This window comes from Rhagoletis zephyria, unplaced genomic scaffold (assembly GCF_001687245.7).
Source record: "Rhagoletis zephyria isolate East Lansing unplaced genomic scaffold, Rhagoletis_zephyria_1.1 Rzeph_scaffold_02991, whole genome shotgun sequence".
Taxonomy (NCBI): domain Eukaryota; kingdom Metazoa; phylum Arthropoda; class Insecta; order Diptera; family Tephritidae; genus Rhagoletis; species Rhagoletis zephyria.
The window spans coordinates 24176-40390 of NW_016160075.1; the positions used below are offsets into that span (position 1 = coordinate 24176).

Genomic DNA, 16215 nt, shown 5'->3' on the forward strand with positions numbered 1-16215 from the left:
ACAACACTTAAAAGCAATTATTGTGCCACAACTACACTTAACACGAAGTTTACTAGCAACACTACTACTACTACTACTACTACTCGTACTACTACTACTACTTCACGCAACAATTCTACTAACTCAAGTCTCACTTCTTCGCCCACTTCATCTTCTTCTACCACTTTCTATTCTTATTCATCACTTTCTGCAGCGAATTATATGCGCGCCTGTATAGATGTAAACAAAAATCCAAGAATTCTTCATAACAACGCTGTCAAGTGTTTAAGTCCGTCTCCATATGTGCCCAACAAAATTGCATCGTCCTGCAACAGCAATGCTGCTACTGTTATTACTGCATCCCAGCATCCAAGTGTCAGCTACAAAGATGGCGCATGCCCCCAACCATCGGCGGCGGCGGCGCTTATTTCGCCTCTTTCTCTGCCAGTCGCTTCTACTACTTTGCTGCGTTCGCGCATACCCGGCAACACCCTGTACTATGTTTGAGTTCCTGTGCGTCTAAATGTTTGTCCTTTGGCCGGTCGCCATGCGCCACCATCTGCTCTCCTGATTTTGTAAATTGTCTACATGCGAAAAGTGTGTACAGTCTTTATTTTCCTTTTCATTTCTCTTGCTTTAATTTTTGCTAAATATTCTATATATAAGCGCTTTTCACATTCATTAGCATATGGAGTGGGGCTTGAGGTGTGCAAGTTGGTTCATTCATATGTACATATGTATGTTTGTATATGACAGATATCGGATGTTAAAAATTGTGGTAAAGGTGACACATTATATGAAACGGTAGTGGAGCCTGTTTGTTCGAAACCAAATCCTTTGTATTATAATTCTTGCCCATAATTAAAAAAAAAAATTATATCGAAAATGACTAAAGTTATAATTTCCCGATCTCATATAGTAGTGGAGGTGAAAGGGCATACGCCAAAAATTCCAAAATAATATTTTAAATAAACTAATGCTTTCTTATGCTTGGATATTAAATGACAAACAATTTATTGACAAAGTTAGATATTGGAAGTATTCGTATCATACTTTCAGAATAATAGTCATTCAATCTGTTTCCACTTAACCTTTGGAAACAAAATGCTTTTTTCATTTCAAACTTAATGAAAATTAAGATCATTGCCACTCACTCGATTCATGTGTCATTTCAATGCCTAGTGGCAGTGCGGCGTTATAAATACAAAAACAGTTTTCAAAATAAGAGACATTAAACTGCAAATATCAATATTGATTAGAGTTGTAATTAATTAATATATTGAACAGATCAAGAAGCGTTGCGACCGGTTAGGCCTTGAAATGGTAAAAGTCGCTCGGCACAGTAATTCATATTACTGACTGCGTTCTGAGTTAAACCGGGCGATAATTGTGAGTCCGAAAAAGAAGTGTAACTGAGTTCCCAAATGGTTCTAGTCCTACAGGGACATACGATGAGTCTTCCCTCACCACTTCTTCGACCACCTCATATCCCTTGATTCCGCAGTGACCTGGTATCCAGCAACTGACCTAATTCAATTTAATTGCATTTGCAGTGATTTAAAGACACATCAGTGACTTATGGAATTTTGTTCTACAACTTAATAATTTATCAAAATTCGCTCCCTGTTCTCAACTTTTCACTCGAAAATTCGAGCTTGTGAAAAAATAGAGTTACGAAGCATTGTATAAGTTCCCAATGGAGACCTTTCAAGAGCGACAACAACTAACACAATCATTGATCTAGGCCGAGTTTAGGAAGAGTGCAACAGAAGCATGAACCGGGGCTGGGAATTTTGTAGAGAATTTTCACATTAATATGAGGATTCTGATATACATTTTTTTTCTACACTGGCGGTCTAAAGCGGGAATGGTGTTTTGTTTTTAATATTTACAAATTTTTTCAAGTAAATTTTTTTTGGTTGTTTTCTTATAACGCTTTAATATAATATAATGCTTTAACCGAAACCATATAAATCACACTTTCAAACTTTATACAGAATTTAGAAAATTTCCAAAATTTTTAATCAAAATTTCGAGCTTTTTAAACAGAATATTTATAAAATTTTTGGTCATGCAGTTAGTAGGCTTATAAATTTTTTGTAAAATAAGTGCAAGTTTTGAGTGGCTAAAAAATCGCATTGATATTTAATAATTTTTTTTACGGCGTTTTGCACTTTTTTCCATATAAAAATGAATATCTTGTGCAAGAATAAGCGCAAGACCGTTTGCGGAAAAATTAATAAAGTCAACGCCAGTTTTTCTAAATTTCGCTATTTATATGAAAAAAATTAAAAACAACGCAAAAGCCGTCAGCAAAAAAAAAATATTTATATTAAAAATCAATGCTATTTTTTAGCCACTCAAAACTTGCACATATTTTACTAAAAAGTCTTATTTATAAGCCTACTAACTAACTGCATGCCCAAAAATTTTATAAAAATTCTGGTTAAAAAGCTCGAAATTTAGATAAAAAATTGAGGAAATTTTCAATAAATATGTATGTAGCTTAATAGGGGCTATGGTTAGTAAGAAAGCGGCCTTAGGGCCTTGCGTCGTCCACCGAATTTGGTATTTCTAAGTTAGTAATATAATTCTGTATGAAGTATCGACTTTTGTATATAATTCCTGTATCTTATCATGATGAGTACTTCTTAAATTTATAGGTAAACTATTTCAACGCACAATAACACCGATATCTGCCAAATTTTTTCGAGGTAAAATGCATATTTTAGGTGTTTACTCTATTTAAAAAAATTTTCATCCCTAAATGTGGTTTAAACTTCATGAGGTGTATCCGTTTTCAACATTATAGGGAAATGGCTTGTGGTGTGGGCACATATCGTCATTATAGTTTAACTTATATACTATAATCCTGGTTGGGCTATGCATTATTAATACACACTGTATTACACATAACTCTGAATCAGGAAAAATAATAATCATGCTACACATACCTATAAAATAAGATTTAATACAAAAATACATTATACATATATATATACATGTGTAAATCTTTAAGAAAATACCAGTTTTGCTAGATTTTTTTCGGAACCAAAACTACTACATGAAAATATAGTTCCCAAAAGCTAAAAAGCAAATAAGTTACCAAGACAGAAAATAACAAAATTCCTCGCAAAATTGTTTTTTTTTATATACATGTACCTCTCCTGAAAATTTGTTTCAACCTCAAATTGCAAAGATTAAAAACAAGTAAGCTTCTGGGTAGTCCCTTGTTTGACGCTCTTCCCCTCTCCTTTAGCAGCTTAACATGTCTAGTGTAGTTTCGCTACAATTTGTTGTTGTGTTGCTTATCGAACTGTACAAACTGTATGTATAACATCGGTCTACGCTACATATAACTCACAAATATACTTCCGTAAATACATCATTTTTACGTATTGCCAACTGTAAATAAAACTCGAAAATAATCACGAAAATCCCTATAAAAAGTGATACACATACACGCACAGTTACTCACTAGCTTTTTTGTTTTTGATTTTAAGTATTTGTAATCCGTTAAAAACTTGTTGGTGTCAAAGCAACCCTGATTTTTATAGCTAAGAACCCAAGTTGTTTTTCTTTCTTTGCTTTGACAGAAATCACAATTTTAGTCTATCGATGGCTGAGTGGAAGATCGACCTATCTCGGCAGCCAGTTCGAAAATGCCCTATCTCAGAAAACTTTTTAAGAACGCCCTATTTCAGAATTTTAGTGAATCGGCAGCTGAGATAGGGCGTTCTTTAATCTTTAATTCTGGAGTAGGGCGTTCTCGAAAAGTTTTCTGAGACCACTCAGGTATCGATATGTACATATGTACAAAACATACATACATATGTATAAAAGCTTTTCTTATTTTTTAAACTTTTTTTACATTTTGGCAATTTTTCTACATAGTTAAAAAATTTTGTGAACTTTGCTGATTTCTTTATAACTTAAAAGCCAAATTTTGACAATTTTTCTATACTAGCTTAAACTTGGCTTATCCATTATATTTTTTATTATTGAAAAATATATTTTGGCAATTTTCTATAATTTTTAAAATTTGTTATAATTTAAAAATAAATTTTGGCAACTTTTCTAATTATTATTTTTTTTTAACTTTGCTTATTTTTTTTTAATAATTTTCTGAAAAAGATTTTGGCCATTTCCTAATGTTGGCAAAGTTTCAGCCCATGTTTTAAGGTAAAAATATATTTTAGTAATTTTTCTGTAATTATTCAATCATTTCAATTTTTATTAATTTAAAAATAAATTTTTGGCTATTTTCTCAATTTGAATTTTTTTAAATCTTTGCTAGTTTTATAGTAACTTATAATTTTTTTGGAAGATTTCCTATATTTTTTTATAATTTAAAGAGAATATTTAACAATTTTCCTAATTGATTTTTTTTTAGCTTAAATGTAATTTTTTTATAATTTAAAAATAAACGTGGAAATGTTCCTAAAACTTTGCTTATCTTTATATAATTAGCTATTTTTCTAATAACTTTTTTTAACTTTTGGCTTATCTCTTCATAATTTAAAAAATACTTGGCCTTATTCATAAAAAACAAAGTAGCTTTATAAAAGGTTTATTAATTGAAAATTTTATGAAAACGTCAATTTATAAAGCTCTTTAAACCTACTTTTTTATAAATAAAGGCAATAGAATATAAAATTTTTTAAACCTTGCAAATCGTTTTGTAATTTTGTATAATACAAAAATAAATTTTGAAATTTTTCGTTACTAATTTTTTTAAATTTTATTTATTGATAGTCTAAAGGCAGGTTTCTGGTTTAAAATTTTTCTGATTTTTTCTTATTTTTGGTATTTATATAATAAATATGTATATAATAAAATAAATTTTGAAAATTTTCCCAATTTAATTTTTTTATTATTTTGTTTTTATTTTTTGTAATGTAAAAATAAATGTTTTTTCTTAATGAAAAATTTTCCAGATTTTGCTTTCCTTTTATGATTTTTTTATAATTTACAAATACATTTTCAGAATCTCTGCAATTTTTTTTGTAAGCTGCCTATTTATATAATTTAAACTAAATTTGTTTTTAAATTCAATCAAACTTCTATGTTAAAAAAAAAATGAAAATGAAAATTAAAAAAATTCTTGCCTCAGTTTTATTAAAATTACCTGAAATTGTGATTTCTAGCCTATATATAGCATACCATTTTTCATAGCGTCTCCCTTATTGCTCTAATTCAAAGCCTAATCAAACATTTTTCTCACTCTTTCCGAATCTTTTGCAGATGTAAATTAAATAATTTAACAATAAATAAAACAAAAAATAAAATATCTAATATTTACAATGTGTTTGTGTAGGCGCAGCTAACGGGAAAAAGCGCGTTAAATAAACCAAATAAAAATTCAAAGCAACGTAAAATGAAAAATGTATTTATTTCAAAAAACAATAATACATTAATTTTACGAAACTCCGCGAATGCCAAGATTTTTTATAAAAAAAATAATAAAGCTAACATTACCAAAGCTATTAAAGAAATTATCTGCCTGCTCGCAAGCCGCCTGCCTGTTACGAGTAGCAACACCATTACCACCAACAACACCGCTACTCTGCTACTTTTACTACTACTATCCACTACTAATTACTACTTACTACCTTTGTTAAGAACTCTACAGTAAAATTGCTGAAAAACTTCTAACAACCACCTGAAAATATAATAATCGTACTGCCAAAAATGTTTTTATATACTTTACAATACTAAAAATGCTAAATAAAAAAATACCAAAATTAAATATGCAGACTACATACATAAGTAAGATAACGTGTATAACATTGCAACCATGCGCCGCTTGACAGCTAAAAATTAAATTATGCTAATGCTTTTTACCAAAACCATCGGAAATCAACGAAACTTCTTTGCTGTGAATAAATGCAATATGCAACGCACAAAAACACACACAATTCGCAATGTATGTACAAAAGCAACGGTAATAATCAGCTGTTTACCAAACACNAATAAAGCTAACATTACCAAAGCTATTAAAGAAATTATCTGCCTGCTCGCAAGCCGCCTGCCTGTTACGAGTAGCAACACCATTACCACCAACAACACCGCTACTCTGCTACTTTTACTACTACTATCCACTACTAATTACTACTTACTACCTTTGTTAAGAACTCTACAGTAAAATTGCTGAAAAACTTCTAACAACCACCTGAAAATATAATAATCGTACTGCCAAAAATGTTTTTATATACTTTACAATACTAAAAATGCTAAATAAAAAAATACCAAAATTAAATATGCAGACTACATACATAAGTAAGATAACGTGTATAACATTGCAACCATGCGCCGCTTGACAGCTAAAAATTAAATTATGCTAATGCTTTTTACCAAAACCATCGGAAATCAACGAAACTTCTTTGCTGTGAATAAACGCACAAAAACACACACAATTCGCAATGTATGTACAAAAGCAACGGTAATAATCAGCTGTTTACCAAACACACACGTAAACTGTAGCGTGGTAACGTTTACGTATTTGCGTTGTGCGCGTAAGAGTAGGTAACGGGTAATCGAAATGCGTGAAAATTAATTCGTAATGCTGCTATTCCGCATTTTTTATTTTTATTTATATTTTTTTANTGCGTTGTGCGCGTAAGAGTAGGTAACGGGTAATCGAAATGCGTGAAAATGAATTCGTAATGCTGCTATTCCGCATTTTTTATTATTATTTTTTTTTATTTGATGAAACTCGAAATTTTAAACGCTAAAAATGTGTGAAATATGCAGTGAAGAATTGCGCTCTACTTATGTTGTACAGACATACATACAATACAAATAAACTCTCGTGAAAACTTGCATTAAAAAAAAAACATAATTAAATTTACGAATTGTGTGTACTTACGTGCGTTCGACCAGTTTTGAAAATTTACATTTGAGTTGAGGTAACTAACCGCTATTTAACATTTATTTATGTTTAAGTGAAAAATTACTGTCTATTAANTGAAGAATTGCGCTCTACTTATGTTGTACAGACATACATACAATACAAATAAACTCTCGTGAAAACTTGCATTAAAAAAAAAACATAATTAAATTTACGAATTGTGTGTACTTACGTGCGTTCGACCAGTTTTGAAAATTTACATTTGAGTTGAGGTAACTAACCGCTATTTAACATTTATTTATGTTTAAGTGAAAAATTACTGTCTATTAATATTAAAAATTACTTTTCGTTTTCAGCAATTATTTGAACTTAGGCATGCACTCATTATTAACACACTATCCTCTTCAACTAAGCTTGTTCATTATTATGATTTACTTATTTATCTTGTATTTAAGTATCTTGTAACACACTCTTTCACTGCCAAATATATATGTATGTATGTACATATCTACTAGACTTGCCATATTTTTTGATGAATTAACATTTCACTTAAAAAGCCTGTAGGCAATCAGTCAGACTTATCAACATAGTATCTGACATTGAAAAGTTGTTAAGGAAGCACGTCATTATTTCCTCNATATTAAAAATTACTTTTCGTTTTCAGCAATTATTTGAACTTAGGCATGCTCTCATTATTAACACACTATCCTCTTCAACTAAGCTTGTTCATTATTATGATTCACTTATTTATCTTGTATTTAAGTATCTTGTAATCACACTCTTTCACCGCCAAATATATATGTATATATACTAGATTTGCCATATTTTTTGATGAATTAACATTTCACTTAAAAAGCCTGTATGCAATCATTGAGACTTATCAACATAGTATGTGACATTGAAAAGTTGTTAAGGAAGCACGTCATTATTTTCTTTCAACCTTTGTTTGCATTGTTCAAAAACTGTTTTTCGTTTAGCTGCTAAATAATCAAGATCAAACTGTTTATGGAAAATTTTACCCAGTTCTCATTATTTTTTGCCATACAGTAAACTATCAGTCAATACTGATTATGTTTTAAAATACAGTAATAAAATAATTACATAATTTCATGAGTAGTTGGTTTATGTTAGGAATATTCGCTAAAAATGGAAAGACTCGAAACCTCGACTGTATCGGAAATACTCCTTAACTATATATATTTTTTTAAATACTTTGCAGTNTATTTAATGTTCGGCTCCGCCCGAACTTAGACTTTCTTAGTTGTTTTTAAATACTTTGCAGCGTGTATCCCTTAAATTTAAGTGATTTACGTTTTATCTCCTCGGTGTAAACAACATATTATAATCGTTTAATCTGTGGGATATGTTGCCGGAAACACCTTTCGCGAGACTTTCCTACCAGCCGAGGTGTATTGATAACACAGGTCAACAAAATTTAATGTTATTTTGACTAGAATATTTCAGCCGATTATTATAGAATCCGAATCTGACCCCAAAGATATAAGATTGACTCTACTTTTCGAGCAACTTAGATTTAAAAGTGCCGGAAAACACATTTTTAGACATTTAAGAGCTTCAAAAAATCCAATATCTTTACGGTCGGATTCGGATTCTACGGGAAAAATCCTTTCAGAATCGACTACAATNAACATATTATAATCGTTTAATCTGTGGGATATGTTGCCGGAAACACCTTTTGCGAGAGTTTCCTACCAGCCGAGGTGTATTGATAACACAGGTCAACAAAATTTAATGTTATGTTGACTAGAATATTTCAGCCGATTATTATAGAATCCGAATCTGACCCCAAAGATATAAGATTGGCTCTACTTTTCGAGCAACTTAGATTTAAAAGTGCCGGAAAACACATTTTTAGACATTTTAGAGCTTCTGTAAAACAGTAAATTGATGCAATATATCTGTCTGTGTGGCAGGATATGAAAGCCTACGCACTGCCCTTTAATACCGGATTCGGATTCTACGGGAAAAATCCTATCAGAATCGACTACAACTTTGTTGGGTAGTGTAATCGTTAACTGTACAGAGACCAAAGCCATGCAATCGAACGTTACTTTTTGAGACTCACCAGTACTAATTTAAATTATTAAGGAAGCCTTCTTCTTCTGCTTATTTGGCACTACAACCGTTTGTCGGTTTGGACCGCGGCCAAACAGCTTCGCCACTTGCCTCTCTCCTTTGTGAATTTGTGCCATTTGTTCATCCCAAGTGCGGGCAGGTCCTTCTGTACTTCCATTTTGTTCNCGAACGTTACTTTTTGAGACTCACCAGTACTAATTTAAATTATTAAGGAAACCTTCTTCTTCTGCTTATTTGGCACTACAACCGTTTGTCGGTTTGGGCCGCGGCCAAACAGCTTCGCCACTTGCCTCTCTCCTTTGTGAATTTGTGCCGTTTGTTTATCCCAAGTGCGAGCAGGTCCTTCTGTCCTTCCATTTTGTTTGTGGGCGCCCTTGCTGTCGTTGTCTATCCATGGGTGCCGAGTCGAAGGATCTTTTCACCGGAGCGTCGTCATCCATGCTATTTGATATTTTGATTTACATGTTTTTTTTTAATGGAAGCTGTATTTTCATTAAAACAAAATAATAAACATTTTTTAAACAAAGAAAAGTGGCGAACACTTGCAAAAATGTCTCTTCCCTATTTACATACTCGCCAACGTATTTCTTTTATACAACGGATGCGTAATCAAAAATTTACCCGTCTAAGAATGTGAAGAAAGCTTTAGTGTTGTATGGATTATTGAACCTCTCAACTTATCGATTAATTAATGAATCTGTTAATCGAGTCTAATTTTCCAGAAGGTTTTGGAGATTTTAGATTTTTTATAAGAAAGAAGATGAAAAATCGCCAATTGTACTTATGTAAAGCGATAAACGAAACAATAATCACCAACATGACAAACTTACCATTGAGACTTTGAACTTCAAAATTTCAAATCAGTGCACATTCAGTGACTCATTATTTTTCATTTTTAAATTCTTTTACATTTGTTAACTTGTTAGTTAGTTCGTGCAGTTTGCTATGCATACTTATTTGTATTTAATATTTGTTTGTGTATTTTTTGTGTGCTCTGTGCTTTGCTCCAATTTTTATCTTAAACTAAGTTGTTGTGGTAACTTGATAAATGGACTGCTTTCAGGCGATTCCAGCTAAGCATACTTTTGTATACATGCAATTAATTAGTAGTTTAAAACAAATAATACCGATTTGCAAAGAAGTTACATGTAGTGGTTTGTAAAAATATGCATATAAAAATAGATTGAAATAAAATAAGTAACTAATCACAAAATCTGTATACAAGATATTTAATTAGCAGTATTGAATAATGCATAAAAATGCAGGCATGCAAGTTCGATTTGTTTAAACGGTATGCCAAAATGCTTTGCTGGCTGTGATTTATAACTTCTCGGCTTCTAATGTTAAAAGCGGCATTCAACATTAGATTGAAGATCACAATTGGCAAACTATTTTATATTAGAGAAAGGGGCGACTGCTTTTGCTCAGCTTCATAGTGAAAAATTAATGTTTTGCTCCAGTAGCAATCTGGTTCATTAATTCATACCAATTTTCTTTAGACAAATTCAAAAATTTATGAGAGTACCAGACGTGAAACATGACATACGTTTAAGTTCTCATTTATGCTTAGGTTAGGTTACACGGTTTGCTTTTGTCAAGAGTTCACTTTGTGTTTTCGCATTTTTAGAAGAGAAATATTTTCTAACAACTTATTCCTGCATGTTCTTCAATCATCTCGATCTTTTGACAAATCCAGACAGCGCCCCCCCTATAATGTCAAGTTGTCTAAGTTGTTCAGCTAAGTGGACCCCATTACAGTCCACAAAAATCTTAAAGGTTTTATTCATAGTGCCATAGGGACAATAGGCCAGTATTCCCGTGGGACTCTTTATTTTTCGCTCATCTAGCGATGAACAGAGCGTTCGCGATATTCTGCATGTGCCGAGCCTAGTCCAGCAGCGAATCCGATATTATGCCTACCTTTGATAGTGGAAGTCTCAGTAAAGGCCTGAACTCAGGTTCCCAAGTGCCATTTTCTCGAGAAATTGCCCGCTTCCCCATTTCGCTACACACCTTTATGCTCTCGGATCCTGTGAAGACTGCTGTATGTATGTTGGGTAAGAGAGATTGCAGGCATTTTGGAAATTCCCAAAGTCATACGGAATTACTCATTNTTATGCTCTCGGATCCTGTGAAGACTGCTGTATGTATGTTGGGTAAGAGATTGCAGGCATTTTGGAAATTCCCAAAGTCATACGGAATTACTCATTGCCGCCCTGATGGCCTTGATAACAATCTTACTGTCTAAACATCGCCCGCCATGTTTACCAATCGCGTAATAAATCTCAAAAGTGCTTCTGACGCCGGCTAGAGCCTCGTGCGGACTGTAGATATGCCAACTGTTTTACAAAGCTGTGCAGATATTTAGGAATGGGTTTCAACCGTCTCCTACCAGACATTACGCTCAGCTTCATAAGCCTAGGATAGAGAGTTTTGTTATTAGCCATGACCAGGCATTTAAGCACAAGTGGTATATAATAACTTAGACCACTTTTAAAACTATGGGCAGCGATTTCTCAAGCCTTAATGACTGTCCGGCAAAACCTCCATTCTGGGCATTTTTCGAACTCCCTTCTCGGACGAGGAAAAAAAGTGTATGATATGATTGACTTACGGCGGCTTTTCTGGGCCTCAACCCAGTAAATTCTTTGCTTAAAACTTTTTAGAACATTTTAACCCTCTAGCTGACATTTTTTAATACTTCCTAAAAAACTGAATTAAACTTTCTTCTTAAAATTTTTGTAAAACATTTTAACCTTCTAATTGCTATTTTTAATGAACTTATATGGAATGGAATAGGTTGGCCGGAAGACACAAAAACAACTTGTCTAAGCAGGCGGGTTGGGAGTTCTTTACTCTTCAGTATACTTACCAGAATAGTTTATGAATCCAAGCAGTTTGTCGAGGAAAGAGAGATGGCTGTGCAGCTCATCCTTTCTTAACCCATTCAGCCCAAAATGTACCACCTCAGTCTGGCGAAGGCCCGACGCCAACAGGGAAAATGTTCTGTGCTATCCTCATCTTTCCACCACAGTGGTTTATCGATAATGTCTATAGTGACCATATGTCGCTCCCACGGATTATGTGCCGTAATCAGTCCTATCAGGGCTCGTAGATCGCGCCTTTTCAGGAAACACTTCGTTGTTTTGCAGGTGTTACTACTGCATCATCGACTCTCATGAGCTTTATTTACTAAATCCTTGATGTAAATGACAGTTCCCGCTATGCTTGGCCTTAAAATTGTATCCGGTCCAATTGGACGCTCCAAAGACCGCAGTTCGCTTATTCATCAGCCATGTCGTTGCACCCACACAAGTACAAGCTGATTCCACTTTGCAACCGAGTGCAGGCTCAAGTTGCATTTCTACATTATTTTTGAAAAGTTGCGTTTGGCTTTCTGACTGTCAGTGCAGACCCTGATTTTATATCCAATCTGCTATTTTAAGTCGTGCAAAATTACGATTGAAAGAATGTTGTTGTTATACCTTTTATACCTAGGTTAGTGAAGTGGTTCCGCGTCTTGGCTATAGCGGGATAGGCGCAGAGATAGTGTTGATGCTCTCATGCTCTTTCTCGTTTCGGCAGCTTTACGAAAAAATCGGTGGTTCTTTCCATGCGTGTCCATAAGGCAGTGCCCGGTGATTACGCCGGCACCTGGTATTTACCTACTCGATAAGTTGATCTTTCAATCTACGTTTCCATCTTGAGCAAAATTGATGATAGAAGTTGAGAATCCTTCTGCATTTTATGACGACCTTGGCTGTTGTTTCGTTGGATTTTGAAGATTTAATACATATCAGCTTGTAGTAGTGATATGCCGGAGAGGTGAAAGTTATGAGCCACCGAGCGCTCTCCATAACAGCATTTAGGAATCGAGAACGAGTTCCGGTTTTGGTTTACTTCTGCACGAGAACAAAATTTAATGTCAAGAACGTTACCACAAAAGAGCCCAAAAGGAAACAAAAGTATTGAGAGCATGTTGAATAGGAGCAAAATGAGGACGAGACTTTCGGTAACGTTTCCAATCAGAACGAAAGTATCGATAACGTTTTCAAGGAGGTTCAAAAGGATCAAAAGTCTTGGGAACGTTTTGCTAGAGAACAAAACTTTTGAGAACGTAACATTAAAAATGAGAGAGACGTCTGCCTGTTGGGCTAAAAAATCGTTTCCATGATTGTTAATTCTAAGCCAGAGGAAAGCTGGATAGGGTGAACTGTTCATTTATCGAACAACTTTTCATTTTCCGTGCAAGAAATGTTCGTGCCTTAAGTCTTTTGTTGACTTAATTTGCATAGTCATCTTTCAGTTCTTTTTTGATTAATTTTAATAGGCAAACATTTCAAATGAATGCAACGCTATGAAACAAATTATGTTCTTGCTTCCATTCTTCCCGAATAGTAAATAGAAGATTTGTTTTCGTTTCGTTATCTTTTAGAAAGGGAAAAATCCTTAGACTTTTGTTCCCGTTTTGTTCTGGAGATTTTTCTTCCCATTTTGTTCTCTTAGAAATGTTCCCGAAAGTATTTTTCGAATTTTTTTCCTTTGGGAACGCTTCACAGGGTGCTTATTATTCTTGTTGAGAACGTTCTCGACAGTTTTTTCCCACTTTAGTTTGGTTTTTAAGCGATCTTAAGAACAAAAGTACGAGAACGACATTTAATTCCGATCATATCTTATGTTCAGGGTCCCTGGGTTGTAGTCCCTTTGAGCATAAAATGCATACATACGTACATGCACTATATTTGAATTTGTGACAAAAAAGTATAATGTTAGCTGGTGGAGGAAAATTCTCCTAGGGTTTCACTATCAGGTATGGATACTTACATTTGGGTGTGGGTGGGTTAAGTTCCCAAACTACTAAACCAACACAACTCCCAAAATCCCACACAAACTCTTGCACGTTTGGCCTTTAAGCACACTTTTACTCGCTTTAACTCGCACGTTATTCAATTTAGCTACTTTTGTAGGCAATGTAAACACTTCGTGCTAAAAATCCTCTACTTGTAAGCATCACCAAGCATTTATTTAGCCAATATTATCAATTATGATATATATATGTATGTATATAATAATTTAAGATAATCATCAGTATCGCCTAATTAAACTATATTTAAGTTAATAATCTGCCTACACTTTTTTAGTAATCACAAAAATTCTACCTTTTCTCTGTTTTTCTTTCCCTTCGATTATCTTCTGCAGGTTCAGCGCCGCTTGGTTTCTATACGCCTGTGAAAGCACCCATCGATAACCTCTTTCAATTGGGCGTAACGCGTGCACCTAACGGTAATGGACATCACGCCTACAATAAAACATCAACGCCCACAACCAATGGTACCACCGCCACACAAAATGGTCAAAGTAATGGTGGTGGTGGTGGTGGTGGTGTCAACAGCAATGGTAGCAACAATGGCGGTGGTAACAGTGAAGGTGGCGCAGACGAGGGCGAGGAGACAGCCGAAAGTTTGCAATACATCAAGCCGGCGAATGATGATCTCACCATAGCGTACAGTGAAGGCACGCAGAAGACAGATTTGCTATATTGAATTGGAACGAAACCGGGCGAAGCAGGACGAGCAGTGGTAAACAGCGCAGCCGCAAAGCAGAAAAGTAGGCAATCGAGCGTAAAAAAGGGGTTTGAGGAAGCTGATTATTTGAAAAGTAGCGTGCAACTGCAAGGCAGCAGTATTCAGTGGATTTTTTTTGCAGCCGAAGAGAGAGAGAGAGCTTTGCTTCCTGTGGCCGGCAGCAGTCGCACGTATGCAGGGCAGGAGCAGTGTTGCACATTTTGAAAATTGTTCATATTGGAGCAACACACAAGTTATATAGTAAGCTAGTTTATAAGTCGTCTAGGCGTGCATTTTTCTTTAATAATTATATTTAGCATTTTTTTTATTTTATGATTTTTTTTGTTCTTTACTCTTGCGATAATAATTTAGTAATATGCAGTTTTTTTTGTTTGATAAATACTATATTCCATTGCACTTTTTATGTGTGCTTGTAAAATTAATGCAATGCAAATTTTTTGTCTGTTATTAATATAAAAACAAAAAAAATTTAAAAATACAAAAAAAAATTATGAATAAATAATAAAAAAGTCTGTTTAGCTTACAGAGAAATTCCGAAAATTAATTGTAATAGATATACTTCATATGTTGTGTATGTAGCATTAGAGCGTGGCGCCAAAAAAGCATATATGCTGTAGTGATAAAGAGAATGCAAACAAAAGAAAATGGCATCTAAAAAAACCGATTGCAAATTTAAAGTCAAGAAATAAGTAAAAAAAAAATGGTGCGCACGAGAGCTTTGCAAGTATTGTATGTATGTAGCAGCTGTATAAAAAAAAGTTATATATTAAATTTTTTAAGTTGGAAACCCCGTATCTATCATAAAATAGAAGAATATTTTCCCAATTTTCCCAATTTAAAATAAGGGACCGATAATTAACATTAAATATCAAGATTTTTATATTTAGATCATTGCAAAATCGTTATTATTTATTTTTAACAGACTTAAAAAAAAGAAGAAGGTTATCAATTCGTCGGAATATTTTTTGTTATTTATGTTACCGCTTAACTTTGGAGCACGCTAACCGATTTCTAGTTTAATCGTTATTTTGGAATTTTGTTTTAATAAAAAATAACCGTTATTTTGCATTTAATTTTTTTGCCGTTCATCTAAAAAAAAAATAAAAGAAAAAAAAAAATAAAAATCAAAATCAAAATTTATCGAAAATCAATAACAACATCGATACAAATTTCGATAACAAAATCGGTGAAAATATCGGTAACAAAACCGATAAAAATATCGATGGCAAAATCGATTAAAATATCGGCAACAAAATCGATAAAAATATCGATAACAAAACCAAACAGATCCACATTAACTGAAACTTTCATATGTACGTATATATGCATTTACATATGTACATACGCTGCGATCAAAAGCCGCATTACATACGCGTAGATACTTTTTGTCTCCTTCCCACACTTCCAACATATGCACGTGTTTGCAAAATGATGACGAGGTGATTTTGTATGGAAATCAATTTATGCCCATATATTTGAATAAAATAAACATATATAGAAGATATCAACCAATACTTCCCATATACCAAACGAAAGGAAAACTCTTGAATTTTTGATTAAAGAAAACAAAAACAAAATCATTCAAGCGGTTTTCGAGCATTTTGGTAATGAAAAAAATTTGCAAATTTTTTCAACCATTTTTTGCCTTAAAATGCTCAATATTTGTTAAATTTATATAAAATTTGTACCCGATAATATTTCTAC

The 16215-nt window shown here is 33.4% G+C and overlaps 1 protein-coding gene across 3 annotated transcripts; it reads left to right on the forward strand.

Annotated features, from left to right (window-relative positions):
• Nucleotides 1-277: 277 nt before the first annotated feature.
• LOC108368175 (protein still life, isoforms C/SIF type 2-like) lies at nucleotides 278-15131 on the forward strand. Of its 3 annotated transcripts, none has more exons than XM_017622963.1 (2): nucleotides 278-576; nucleotides 14126-15131. In XM_017622963.1, exons 1-2 carry the CDS (start codon nucleotides 375-377, stop codon nucleotides 14467-14469), a joined length of 546 nt encoding a protein of 181 aa, XP_017478452.1. In that variant the 5' UTR covers nucleotides 278-374; the 3' UTR covers nucleotides 14470-15131. The 3 variants fall into 3 exon arrangements, 1 of the variants encoding a protein (XP_017478452.1); XR_001848337.1 differs by lacking the exon at nucleotides 278-576 and adding an exon at nucleotides 6594-6887 and having other exon boundaries at nucleotides 14126-14212; XR_001848338.1 differs by lacking the exon at nucleotides 278-576 and adding an exon at nucleotides 6975-7101 and having other exon boundaries at nucleotides 14126-14178.
• The last annotated feature ends 1084 nt before the right edge of the window (nucleotides 15132-16215 follow it).

What these genes read in the sequence shown, in the direction of transcription:
- LOC108368175 (XM_017622963.1), top strand. Translation starts at nt 375, where the DNA reads ATGCCCCCAACCATCGGCGGCGGCGGCGCTTATTTCGCCTCTTTCTCT. An exon ending in AAATTGTCTACATGCGAAAA is followed by an intron (nt 577 to 14,125) that starts GTGTGTACAGTC and finishes TATCTTCTGCAG; the next exon opens with GTTCAGCGCCGCTTGGTTTC.